Source organism: Colletes gigas, unplaced genomic scaffold (assembly GCF_013123115.1).
Source record: "Colletes gigas isolate AHSC1104 unplaced genomic scaffold, ASM1312311v1 Colletes_gigas_Sc00007, whole genome shotgun sequence".
Taxonomy (NCBI): Eukaryota; Metazoa; Arthropoda; class Insecta; order Hymenoptera; family Colletidae; genus Colletes; species Colletes gigas.
In genome coordinates this window covers 2,070,638-2,085,019 of record NW_025106636.1, presented here as the reverse complement: position 1 = coordinate 2,085,019, position 14,382 = coordinate 2,070,638, and the positions used below count along the sequence as shown (strand labels likewise).

Sequence of the window (14,382 nt, the reverse complement as noted above, 5' to 3'; positions counted from 1 at the left end):
TTTTCTCGATATTACAACATGTGTTTTTATACGCGAGCAAAAAAAAAGAAAAACAAAGATAAAAAAAAATAAGAAAAATCACCAAGATGAGCAAGATGCATAGCGAAACGTCAACGCTCGTACCAGCTAGATATACTATATTCGCGTTTCGTATACGCTGACGCTCAAAACTTTCGAGCACTCGTCCATTTTTTAGACAAATCGACCCTTTCCTCCCACGCGCAAACGTTTCATTTAACGTTTCGCTTTTACTCTAAAAAGAAATATAAAAAAATATGTTTAGTAAATACTTAAGTTTCCGCGCGTTGAAAACCCTCTCGTCTATAAATAATTTCAAGACGAGTGGTTCACCCGTATTATAAATAGTCGTTTTAATATATAACGCTAAAATATTTATACACATTCTGTGTTTCTCTAGAGATCGAACGCTGACCGAAGCTTTTAAGCGGTCTGTACGCGAAACTACAGGGAATTTCACTGGAAATTCGTGCCTTTGAAAATACAAACTTTTAATTCTGTTTCAATCCCGCGATGTATGAACGGGGGGGAGAAACGCTGGAAAATTTCGACCGTTTCTATAATCGCATTTATTTCTCTATCTTCTACGAATTAAAGGAAGGTGGAGGGAGGGGTTAAAAAATATTGTTATCAGATTTGGTGTTACGCAATGGCGGAAAAAATGTCTCCCTCTGGCGGGACGCGTTCCGAGCGATCGCGTACGGCCCGACGAAACGCGATTATTTCGACGGAGATAAAAAATATGGGGAAGTGGAACGACTTCCCTGCGTATGAAACACGCGAAGGTAAATGAGATGTCGTCTGTCACGATGAAAAACCGTCGTGTTCTACGTCGGATAGCGTGTCTCGCATCCGTCAAAGTGCAACGATGAAAACGAATGTTCCATGGCCGGACGATAAGTCACAAAACTGTAAAAGTGGGCTCTCTCGCACTCTCGTCCAAACCAGTCCGACGCTTCGAAATGTTAACAATTCTTTCGTCTTTTAACGTCAATATTACCACGAATATAAATACACAAGTACCTATACTTTATATCGTACGTAAAAACTTCCAATCTGTAGACAGAAAGGTTCAAGTTCTACGTACGTCTTTAAACTAAAAAATCCCCTTTTACCGAAATTCTTTCTTTTATTTGGAATTTTCGTTTCGATCCAACGATTTGGTTCTGAATGCACGGCGGTAAAAATATGCGTGATTAAAATCGAAACAAATGTTTATTAGCTTCGCCGGTGAAACGAGCGACTAAATTTTGCCCGTGCAAACAGTTAAACAATCAATCGACGCGCAACGACTCGCGTATGGATTTGCAAAAAAATTTAGAGCCGGCGACGATTCTATTTAATTACAGTTTCAATTTGCCGTTCGCTCGAATTGCGACTCTGGTGTTTATCGAATTCAATTGTATTTCCTTGGACGCCAGTTGGAATTGGAAAAATTTAAGGTTAACCAATTTCAACGCGCGCGCGCGCATACTACCCTTCTCGATTTTACTTTACCGAGCTATCATCGAACCATTGTCCCATCGGCCATGATGGACGACTAAAATTTAAAAAACATTTCTGTAGCACTGTTTCGCTCTAAGCTCCCCCGTATATTTAAAATCGTTAGTTTGATATTAATGCCGCGATACACGAGGACGAGAATGAATTTAATTCTGTTCGGAATTTAGCGATCAAACGCAAGAGAAATAAGAACTGAAAGCAGCTTTTCGTGCTTCGAATAGCTCCGTAGCGTCGATTCCAATCAACGATGACAAGATAACTGCCGCGCACACGGTTTCCAGAGAAAAATGTTATCGACGAGGACAAGAAATATAGAACAGCGTTTAATTGAAATAATTATGGAATCGTCGTAGCCGGCTACTCGAACTCGGCTCAATGAAAAAGATAACGCGGTCGAGAAAGTATGGAGAAGAGAAAGCACGCGGGAACGTCCGCTCGCTACGGACGACCAAAGAACTCTAGGAATCTTTTTCGGTCGATGCAATCGCTTCGTTTCACGTTCATTACTCTCCCAATCAGTTTTACTATTACGCGTTTCAGAACGGGCACCGGTCTCCTTCGTATCGTAATAAAAATTACAATGGCACTTGGTGAACTTTCGAGATCGATCCTCTAGAAATCGAAACCTCGTACAAAAGGAAAGAGTCTCGTAGCCACGCCTAGATCTAATACATTTTTCTGTGCGTACAGTACGCTGTTTTGAAAATGAACAAAAAATATATAAACGTAGATTATTTTTATAGAGTTAATATTCTAATGGGAAACATAGGGTCCGACGAGTTCCAATGTTTCCAGAAGGACGACAATTTTTGCGTTTTCGAAGATAAATCGACGCTTCCGGACGGTCAGGTAAACGAGTAACGGTTCTAAATAAGTTGGTTGGTTCGCTAAATGACCCCAATAGTCCGACTAAATCTGCAGGCCAAATGTCTTTCGGAACCGCCGGTTTACAACCCCCACCGGCAATAAACCAATTTTGCCAGGTCGTCGTCTCTTGCGAGTGATTTGCGCCTAACATAAAATAAATGCTGCTCTACGACGAACCGACTGCTTGGAAAACGAAAACGCGTCGACTAAAACTGTATACAACTTATCCGAAATTATTATATTCGACGAGTAGGAGGACGTTTTCGGCTAATTTTTTGTTCGCGTTCGGTGCATCTGCAAAATTAATTAATAACGTATACGTATTATGATAAGGGGGAGTAAATATATTTCCTCGTGATTAATTAATTTTGTACACGTACCGAAGAGAGAGGAAATATTAACCAAAACCGGTCCACCCCCAGATGGTTCGGTATAATTATTTTAACTTTGATCAAAAAAAAATTGTATCCGGTTTTAGACGAATTTGAACAATTGACATACAACACTCTGACGAATGTAATATATTTTTATTCGATATGAACTATAAAAAGAAGTTACCCGGACGAGATTATTCGTGTGAACTGGAATTTTCGGGTGGTTCGAAATCAAGGAAAATATGAGTTCGAGGCGGGCAAGAAAATCCGCCAGGAAAGGTTCGAAGCGGCTAACGAAGAGAAAAAGGTTTCGGTTGCATTTTCTTCGCCGGAACGTGACGAAGCTCGGTCGAAAGAAACGCCCGTGCGGTTTCAGTTCGTCGAAGCGGAACGCGTGCAATATTTCTTTATATGTTGAGATTAGAGAGACCCGGTGGGCTCTCGTGACGCTGGGAAAAAAGAAAAAGAAACGGCAACGCGTTGCATAATGGCGCGGATAAACTAAAACCTACGCGAGCTTGCGGGAGTTTTGCAATCCTAATAGCACCGGCGTTCTTCGATCGTTCCGCGGAATTTCGACCGGCCCCGCTAATTAGGAATTCGATGCAGCGGCGCTCGATGAAATTTATTGCTTTTCGGGGGGGAACGGCGCTGTTCTATTATGTACGGCGCGCGATCGTAAATAAATGATATCGCGTGTACCGAGATCGACGCGGAATTTATTTATTTACTTCGCAGCTTGGACACCCCGAAACGGGTGTAAGTGGGTTACCGAAAAAATTTTCCTCGGAAAAGAGGGGGGAGGAGAGTAACGGGGTGCAAGCTGCAGTTAAAAAATTTCACGACTAGTTTCCGAGGCACGTTTCGATCCTAAAGACTGAACAATTACGACAGAGGCAGACGTTGATTCACTTGGTCGATGAAAGCCGCGGGAGTAAATCGATTTCCAAATGCATTGTCTCGGATCGACGGAACCATAAGCTTCAAAGAAGCTTATAGCGCGATCGGATAGTGCACGGCGAAATGTAGCTCGTGGAGAGAGCGTTCGAATTAGAATTAATGCACAGAAACGCGCGAAGGAAATGATACGGAACGTTCCAGGGATGAGCGAAATTCTTATCCGTATACGAATTTCGAATAACCGATAAAAAAAGAAATACAATTTCACCGGACTCTATCCACTTTGTCCCAATAATAACAGTTCGAACCACTCTGAGCGATTAAAGAGACTTTAACCTCGGCTGGAAATTCACAAAAATTCCAGTCACAGCGCCTCGAAAGTTCCCGCAAAGTCCTAACCACCCTTAAGAAACTAGAATTAATACAAAAAGGGACAACACACCGTAGCCAGTGCCTCTGATTTTAATTCGCGTCGCGTCCCTTCCAACTCTCCCTCTAGTTCCCGTTCGTCCCTCTTCCACCTAGGCTCCTTCCTCCTCGCGTCGTGCAAACCTACCCCCGGTTCACCCTCTCGACACCGAAGGCAACCCCAAACGTAGGCAGAACTACGGGAAACTTCGCAGTGGCGTACACTTAGCTGCTCTCCAGCGTCTCCCGCGACCGCACCGTAAAGATCCGCCATCGAATGCTTCCTGTTCCCTCGATCGTTAATAATCCTTTCATCCTCCCGGGATATTCCATTCTCCGCGTCTACGCGGATCAAACGATTTCCCCGCGCTTTCGATTTCGAAAAATTCCAAAGGGAAACGGACAAACACAAATCTGGTCGTTTGTTCGAGGGAAAAATGAGGCAACCGTTCGGTTCGAAAAGACAATATTAAATTATTGTTTGACATCGTTCGAGTGGATTCTTGGAAGTTTGCTGCAGCCACGTAGGCGTTCTGAGGGCGATCGGTGGTCCCAAGGGGCTCGTGTCCGGGTGACGAATGCCTCGAGGTATCATCAGAGAAACAACAAGCTTACAACCGTAGGGCACCGGCCTCGTGAACGCACAGGCCTGACGGAAGTTGAAGAAGAAACAGCGGTGAACCGTGCACACGCACGCTGACAACGCTCGGGAGATCCGACGATAGCGCGAGAAAAGATGATTTATGAGCCAGGGACACGCCACGTCGTTCGTTCGAGTTCGCGAACGAGTGACCGGGAGTGAACAACTCGGCGAACCGAACAGCCAGGAGGTGGCCTCGCTGTTCCAACAATTACTATATTATTAATCTATAGTACAATTTCTTTCGCTGGTAAAATAGCCAGCATCGATTGGGATACAAAGTACCGGATGAATTTTTGGGGATTTCAAGTCACGCGTCACCGCGATCATTTTATTGGATTTATTTTCAAGGGATGTAATTCTCATGGAACAATTTTTTATTAATATTAGGAGCGAGAGAATCGACTCGAATGACGTCGAAGGGAAAATAGGAAAAGGGATCGAAAGGGATATTGCGACATATTCAAAATGTCTTCGTTTCTAGTATTGCACAAGTTCGAGAACTCGTCCGGGTTAAACGCGAAGCGGAGGATTTCCCGTGTCCGCTGTCTGATCGATAAAACCGTATCTACTTATTTTACAGCTCCTTCGGTAGTAATCTTCCCGCTGCTAGACGATTATATCTCTCTGCCAAGCTATTGTAAATCCCTGTTTCGAGACTTTTTTGTTAAGAATATCTATATAAATAAAGCAGTAACTTTTAAGCAACTTTGACTGGAGATCTAACGTAAGGATTCCAAGTTCATCCGGATCAATTTTCGTCGAAAAATTGATATTACGCGGACCAAGTTCAACGATGGCTGAAGAAAGGATCCACGGGGCAAGAAACGATCGAGACGCGGGTAAATAATAAGAGAAACCCCGGAGTCAGGGGGAACGGGAGACAAAGGAAGATGGAAACGAAGCCAGAACTAGCTGCCACAGGTTCGTCGGGACGCTGGGCGTGCGAAATTTCGACGGCCGGCGTCTATTTCCACGGCTCGTTAGCGGCTCGACTTCGCGTCGATGCGTTCGAACGCGTGCACTCGGCTCGCGAACTCGTTGCATTCGGAAATGCAGGTCAGTGCATCGCTGCCACGCGACCCAACCGTGTCGCCAGGTATTTAGCGGATATTCATTAGCTTCCTTCCGAGAATTTATAGCAAATTTCCTCTTTTTGCCCCTCGATTCTCCCACGCTTTATGTTTATTCCAAGTTAAAAAAGAGTAAATAACGATCCTGTTAAAACCATCACTATACCTTAATAATAAACACGCCTAACGAATCGCGGAATAGGAATAAATCTAATCCTTTCAAGATCAATTAATCGAAATGTTAATATCTTGCGATCTTGTGCAATCGTTCGTGAATACATTGAACCGTACAAGGTTCTCCTGACGCGCGATGTCACGTATCAATTATCGAAATAAGAATAAAATTATTATTCGCGCGTGTACGCAATTATTCCAGAGTCGACTCTATCGATCACTCGAGGGGTGTTCGTTCTTATCGAAATAAAAAAAGAGTCGAAATCCAGCAAAGGGTTAATTGCTGTCGACTTTTTGCGGCGATCGGCGCCACGTGACAAATGTAAACCTCGCGGCTGGCCGATATTATCGAGATCTCGAAAGTGAAGACCGGTTGTCCGTCTTCGGAGATTAATGAACGCGGTGCTTAGGTATCAGAGGCTCATTAAGACACATTAACCCCAACCTCGTTTCGTTCTCTATTTTTCGCCTTGTCCTAATGGCGCATTGATCACCGTTGCCCAAGAAAAACCGACTCCTCGAGATCCGACGCGAGAAAAAAGAAAATGTTCGCGCGTGGCTCTTAGCGGGACAAATGCTCCGTGATCGATTCTATCGCCCCCGCTAATCGATTCGAGGAAGCCTCGATGCTCGGAACAACGCTCCGACATGACCGTTCGACACATTTTTATCTCGAAAACGAACAACGTTTTATAGTGTCCTTCCCGCGAATAATAAGTAACGATTATTAAGGGGTGATTTGCTCGTACTTGATCTAAATAACTGTCCGTATAGAACCGTATTGGAAGGTAGTTCCAAGTCGTAGCCTCGGTTTACAAAACGAGGCCCGACGAATCGGTGCTTTAATCGACGATGAAATTTTTTTCCGGCCTGTCGACCATAAAAGAGACGACGCGCCTCGACTTTGGACGTTCTGCACGCGATTGCTCGAAAGTCGCATGGCAATCGAGCTACTACCCCCGCGGAAAGAATCTATTAATCCCGGGTGGTCTGAAATCGACGGAAAATTCGATAGTCCGAGAACGGGACATGTGCGCGAACGATAATCCGTTCCCGAGGATTATATCTTATCTCGCCGTTATCAGGAATCTCTGAAAGGACAGCGAGTTTATCTGGCCGCGGTATATGGGCCAGATAATTTTATAATGCGCGGAATCGAACGACGCTTTCAACCCGGATGACTTCCGTTCTCCCGGATTTAACGTCGATACGCTGGCTCGAATAACGAAAATTAATTATCAGACCGTTTTGTTCCACGATGTCTACAACTTTTGCAAAAAAAATACCACTGGCGGTTAATACGTTTCTAGAAAAATAATTCCGAGCAAATCCAAGTCGATCCAGAATCCGTTTGATAAAACGATAGGCGAAAAAAAAAAATTTCGAAACCGAATGAAACCGTTTCGACACACGGACCGAACTAAAAGTGGATTATTGATGTCAACGCGAGTAAAAGGAAATAAAATTTGGCCCCGAAACCGGAATTGTAACGGAAACCATAAAATCGGCATCGGTCAGCCATGTAATCGGGACGGCGCGGGACGATCTATGGACCTATTTTTCCGGTATTGCCGACCGTGAACGTCCAGCGCGAAGTACAAATGAAAAGTTTGAAAAGTCTATTTGCTCGTTACCGCCAGACGCGACAATACATTACGGGGACGTTACTGAAAAATCAACGCGAACTGTTTTCCCTGCGCTGCCATATGCAAAAGTTTTACTACTCGGCGTGGGTCCTCTAAATCGAGAAAGTATACATATTTCTACATTATACTTTCTCTCGTAGACTAAACTGGAGTTTTATAATAAATAAATAAAGAGTCTTGGAAGGAACGAATTTAGTTCCGAGCGTTTGTACGGTGGCCGCGCCGGGTACGGCGACAATTTGGCAGGGAGAGAAGAGAAGAAAATGAGTGGTATCAAGAATGTACTCACCTCGGTGCGCTGCTGTAACCTCTTGTTCAACTCGTAGAGCCTGTAGTCCGGCTGGCCAAAGTACGGAGTATGCCTCCTGGGGACAGGCAACGATCTGTCAGATCAGACCGATCGGTCATGTTAGGTGTGCTGTGTACAGTGTGTTCTCTGGTGTGGGTCGCGCGTGTCGCATGCATGTAGACCCGGGGTTCGGCATGCACCACGGGCTTTCGTAAGCCGCCCCGGAGCGGTGCAATTCACGACGAAACACGCCGAGCCGTGGCACAGATCCGCGAGAACCCGACACGAAACTTACGACTTTCACCGGCCAACAACGACTGTCTATTTTCCGGTTTCGTTCCGGTGAAATCAACCGTTCGATCGAAACTTTCAACTTTGGATTCGGACGGAGCTTCCTGCAGGAACGCGAGAATCGACTCCCAGAGTTCCGCGGTTACTCGATACCAATCGATATCGCTTAAAAACGTTTTGCTCGTTGTTTAAAAAAAAATTGTACTCGCGAGACGCTCGAGTACGTCGCTACCTTTGCGGCTGGTCTCCCCGAGTCGATTCTTACGTTGATTTCATTATTATCTATCGACGCTCGTTAAAATATTTTTCCTACGATTACGTAGACTTTGTTCGGTCATGGTACGACAGTTGGATGAATTTTATTTGTATTAATAATTCAGACTCGGTACTGTTATTTAAAATTTCGGGTCGATGATATATTTTGTTCGCTCGGACAAGAACGATCTATTTCTTTCAACCCCTGATCTAATTATCGACTGGACGAATATCAGCAAGAACCAGAGTCTACCTATAAAATCAACACTGGAAATAATAAATTAAACTTTGCAAAATACTTTCTTTTCGTTCGTTCGGTAAATAAATAAAAAATCTGTCGCATGTTTTGGAATCGTTTGAACGGTAGGTGTTTCACGCCGTTTAGAGGATCTATTTAAATACACGAGTCGGCGAGGCAAGCTCGACCGATTGCCACCAAACCGTGACCGGACCGCCGCGATAAAAATCGGGCATTAAATGTTCACCGTTGTTCTAAAACGTGAACTTTGTTATTCAATAACAATGCAACGGATCTGGGATCGTGCCGCGGTATCGTGACCGGAGCTACCAGCGTAAATCAAGTTTAATAAGTTCGTGCATGTCTTTCGGTTGTTTGCATCTGCACGCGTGTTGAACACCTGTTAGGGTTGCAACCGCTCCAACGACAGGCACGACTGAAATCTCCAAACGCGGAGTCTGTCGAGGAAGATCCAATTACTCCGAGAAGAACGACGATCGGAGGAATTGTCTCGACACGGAATCAATGATCGATCTATCGACGGTGCTTTCGATCGTAATATTAATTATTAAGCTAACAGAACGACAAAAAATGATACAGAATTCCAACGAATTCTTCGGAGAACAGAGCAAACGGAACGCGTTGTTTCCGTGCACCCCGAGAAGCTTCGAAGTTTATCCAGCATGTTCTGTCGTGCAATTTGCATGATACGATCCCCAACGACGACGATAGAAGATACCTGGTTGCCGCCATCGCGTTCGACTCATCCTCCGATCTAACCGAGGAACCGTACACAAATTACGCGACGTAGAAAGAAGCAATAACGCTTCCAACCGCGGGAATAAATTGCTACGTACGCGTAATTATCCTCGTTAAGTGGACGATGCACGAAAAAAGACATTTACTTTCTTCCGTTAGGTCGAGGAATAGGTCTGGCAAGGAAGGATACCAGCAAAGCAGATTTCCAACTAATATTGCACGGATTACGAAACATTTGTACACGCTAGAAGATCAGAAAATATGTTTCCTCGCAGAGTTTATATTTATTATCCTGTATAGTGAATATCTAGGAATACGCGAGCAGCGTTTATTTATATGCTATATATTATTATCAACATGGGTGATTGATCACGCCAGTATCCCTGGCGTTTTCTAAACAACTGGAGGGGCCCTGCGACCCAAAATTTGTCGCGAAAAGTTAAAAGATCCGTGAAAAGATCGACGCGCTTGTTCGCGAATGTATATTTGCGCGTGGCGTATTAATGCACGCGTCCAAGTATCGGTCGCAAAGTTCTAATTGAATATGGGAGTTGATTGTAGAGAGATCGTTGCACTGCAGCCAGCGATAACGGTTTCGAGGGTCACGAATCGACTTGGCTGCACTGATATATCGATCACCCTCGTCTTCGCGAACGTTTTCTCGTCGCGTCTTGTTGCTCGTGAGCGTCTACGACTTGTCGGAACTACGGGGCTGATTACAACTCATAGATCATCGTTGCAATTCGCTGAAAGTGTAACTGTTTTCGAGACTAACCAGTTGCTTTCAGAAATCAAAGCACAGGAACACCGAGAATCTTCTTTCGATCTCTGGATCTTTGCTCCAACTAAAATCTGACGGAGACTTTTTCTTTCTCCGAGAGTTAGAGTTCTTTCACGAGAACTTTACCAGCGAAACTTTCTAATATGCACCATGTATAAAAGTTTCTCTACTCCAAATACTTAATTAAAAAAAATTGTTTTGTCGCTATAATTCGATAGAGCGATGCAGAAATGTACTATTTCGCCTATCTTTTGATCTATCAGGTTTTACATCGACTCGTAACTTTCTAGATCCCATGATTTCTATGGAACCCGTGAGATTAACGGTATCCTGCACGATTGGTAGCGCGGTTTAATCCATCGACGCGGCAAAGAAAGCGCTCGAATCCCGAAATCGAGTCCGACGCACACGATCGAAACTAACAAAACGATGTTGTTTCCCCGGCCAGTTGAACGACAGGTTAATTCTTGGAAATTGGATTGGCTCTGTAATGCGTGCTCGTAACGCGGACAATCGATCGGTGGCATCAAAATATTAGCGTTCGACTGACTGGCTGCGGTCCGCTGACAACGTCGCCGCCGTTCACCGGAATCGTTATCGATTTTATTATCGACGTTGCTCTATTAGGTCGATGTTCGCCTACGTACAATTGGCCAAATTTCATTCGCGAATGACGTGTACAAATTTTAAATACGTCCGTGAACTAGTTCCATTCGTAAATTAACGAAAGGGAGGCGGTTCGAACGAAGCGAAACGCGGACGAACCTTCGGAGATTGAACAATTTTTTACGTCAAACATCGAAAACGTTCTAATCGGAGATATTATCAGGGAGATTTTGCTGCCATAAGAGCCACGTTACGCGAGAAACGCTGAATGTCATTGGAAAGATCGATCGTGCTGGAAAGAACTTGGCCTTTCCAGTCTCCGGAGGATCGCCGCCGTGGGACCTGACGACACGTCACTACCCTTTGTACGTGTGTGTTGCGTGTGTATGGGTACACGCAGCGGGGTGATTTTACCAGGGAAGGGTCGAGGCTCAAGGGTTGCAAGGGTAACCTACTGTCGTGCACGGTTCACCAGGGACGCGCTCGACAAATTTCTCGCCCCATTCGTGCTCTGATTCATCTGGATCGCGAAAGATCGCGGTAAACTCTCCGCAGTCGCGTTACTCGAACGTTCGAGTTGAACCGGACAAAGTTGCTTGGACACATTTGAATAATATAGTAACAAATCACGAACCCCACTTGTCTTTGGAATTCTTTTTGTACCTTATAGACAAGGTTAACACACGCTCGTCTATGATTAACAAGCTTATTTTAGTTTAAAGCGTATGAACGAGTATCGATCGTGTATTAAAAAATGATACAACGCGGATATATGATATTTATAAATAAGCAAGCGAGGGATTAATAATAAACGGCGTATTGTTAGCAACGGGGCGAGGCTCGATCAAGGCTTGCCGATATTTTTCTAAAGGAAAAGGCTAATGACGTGAAGTTTCTCTTACCGAAAAATGCGACCTGTGTCGCGAAGGAGCAGAATCGCGTTTGGGGGGCAGTTAGGACCGTTGCCTCGTCGGGTGGAGAAGAAAACAGAAATGAAACGCGGTAATTCAGCGGGGGAACGTAATTTCACGTGAGGCACGTACGCCGCGCGTGTAGCGGCGCGCAATAATCCGAAACCGGCTCGCGGCGCGTTCTCTCTCATTCAAGACGTGCTGCCCGCCGCGATCGAACTAATTAATTCGTCGCACGCCACGCACCGGCGGCTCGGAATTTTTTTTACCCCTACCCTGCTTCCCCTTTCCCGCGAAGAATCGTGACAGATCGTTCCCCCGATACGGAACTAATCCGTTGAATGAAAAACTTTTACCCGCGCGAACTGGCGCCACATTTTCAGCCCGCCTGGCAGGTCCATCCCCGAGTCGATGCCCTCGATCAACTTCGATATGCCCCGACTTCTCGCGATCCACCTCCACGTTTCAATCAACGGGATAGTCCTTCTTTTTACGGCGAAAAAATCGTCAAAATTTTTGGTCCAAAATTGATTCCTCCAAGTCCACGAAGAACTTGAAACACTCACACACTTCCTAAAGCCCCGATAACTACTTGTCTGTCATCGAGTGACGGTGTTTCGATCAACCTGTTTCAAGGCCCCACGAAGATCTTGCTCCACGATCTATTTTCAGCTCGTCGGAAGTTCCATGCAACGTTGATACCATGTTCGACTCAACCTGTCCGTCTCGAACGAGACTTCTGAAGTATCCAGACCCCCAAAATATCCCAACCCGAGTCACCGTTCCCAATCGCTGATTCCTCTCTGACCGAGCATCCTGGGACCCGCAGGAACTATCCATCGGACCATCAAGCCGAGAAGAGTGGCAGGCAGGCAATGTGTCCATCGACACCTTTGCCGCGAGACTTTCGAGGCGGTTAGAGCCGTTATCAAGCCGTGGGAGTTAATGGGTTTAGTTCGCGCGGCTAATGGTCGACCCTGCACGCCGACAGAAATCAGCTGACCGGCCAGCTGGCCGAACAACCACGCCGAGGAACCGCCGGTTGAGAGCCCTCGCCTGCAGGGGTCTCAGATTGGGTTAGCAAAGGGCGCAGTTCAGACTGGAGGGTGGCGGCCGAGGGTGAGTCTGGTTGCGGAGGGAGGAAGAGGGTGTTATTAGGGGTTTGCTCATGGGGTGGCACTGCGATCAATGCTGGGGAGTCATGCTAACCCCCCTTTCGAAGTCTATATATAGAAGAATGGCGCACACACGCACGCCGACTGAGCAGCGATGGGCATTCGGCTCTCTGTCTCGCGAGCTTCCGACCGATTTCGACCTAGACGGCCTTCAATCGCCTGCAATATTATCCACAGCTCGAATTCAGGCTGGGAAAATGCCGGAAAGGTGCCTCCGGAGAGACCTGGTTTCTAAACTACTTGAGATTTATACAAAAATAATTCCCATCTCGTTCATTTCAAATCGTTTCTAAGGGTAAGTGTATCCGATGTTTCGAGTGGTTTGAACGTATCGTTCGTATCGAAGGAACCCGAAACGACTCGAACCCATTGCTAGGAACGGACGTGTCGTTGCGAATACGTGTACTCGGGGGGGTAAGAGCTGGTCTTGGTGGAGGAGGAACGAAGGAAGGGGTGAACGAAACGCGCGACGTGCACGTGTAAGCTTCACGGCCTAGATCCGGATTTTTCGAGTCCTCGTTCCTTCCAGGCGATCTATCTATCGCCAACGTTCCAAGCACCGGTGTTTCTTAAGGTACGTGAAATTTATACGATTTTGTATTTGATCGTACTCTCTGCAGTACGTGTCTAGATGCGTTTCGAATAATTTGTTTAAAGTTCGCAAAGGCGAAAGAGTGGCTGAACCAGTCAGAAGTTCTGTGAAACCATAATTTATTTATGGTACAATGCGGTGCAGACCGGATGGTGCACGATCGCGTGTCTGAAACACGACTTTTACAGGCTTTTGTTTTGAGGAGTAAAGAATGCCTCTATAAAAACGGAAGAAGGATCGTTACTTGGCGATTTATTGGCTCGTACTTTTTATTGGGAACAAGACAGAGCGCACGCACCCAGGGAAAAGCGCTTTAAACGCTCCAACACAATCGCAAACTGAACGGCTATTTATCCCGAGCTACTCTTATGCCTGTTGAAAGCGTCTTTATGCCGCGATAATTTGTATAAATTGCACGACAACGCGGGAAAAATAAATGAATCTAAGACAGTTGGTAGAAAACTCCACGACTATATTCGATTATATTCTGGTATTGTAAATGTACCTTTTCACGAGGCTATTCTTATTGCTACGATACAACGAGGTAATAATAATTGCCTTTAATTGTTATCGATTGCCATAAAATGGAACTTGGACTTCGGGTCAAAATGATTTCGACGCGCCTACCTTGGATCTTCGCGCGATTTTGATCGTTCCAAGAACATTTGTGGCCGTAGATACCGCGAACGGCGAAAAATCGGTCCAATCGTCGCCCGGTATATTTATCCGGTGTTCTCTTCCCGAAGTTATGACGGAGAAAACGTACACACACGCGTGCACACACGTACACTGTTGCTCTTATCAGTGGAGTACGTCGTTTACGTAACGTCTAAGCCTGATAAGGACGTAGATAGAGGCATTTATCGATCCCTGACGCGAGCC

At 45.4% G+C, this 14,382-nt stretch overlaps 1 protein-coding gene across 3 annotated transcripts in view; it reads right to left on the bottom strand.

Moving 5' to 3' along the window:
• LOC122396218 (LIM domain-binding protein 2) overlaps positions 1-14,382 on the bottom strand; it is a 63,646-nt gene that overhangs the window by 14,411 nt on the left and 34,853 nt on the right. For 2 of the 3 annotated variants that reach the window (XM_043394409.1, XM_043394410.1), the window contains exon 2: positions 7,893-7,986. In XM_043394409.1, coding sequence (XP_043250344.1) covers positions 7,893-7,986 — 94 coding nt within the window. The remainder of the gene's footprint in view (positions 1-7,892; positions 7,987-14,382) is intronic. The other variant, XM_043394411.1, reaches the window with a different exon arrangement.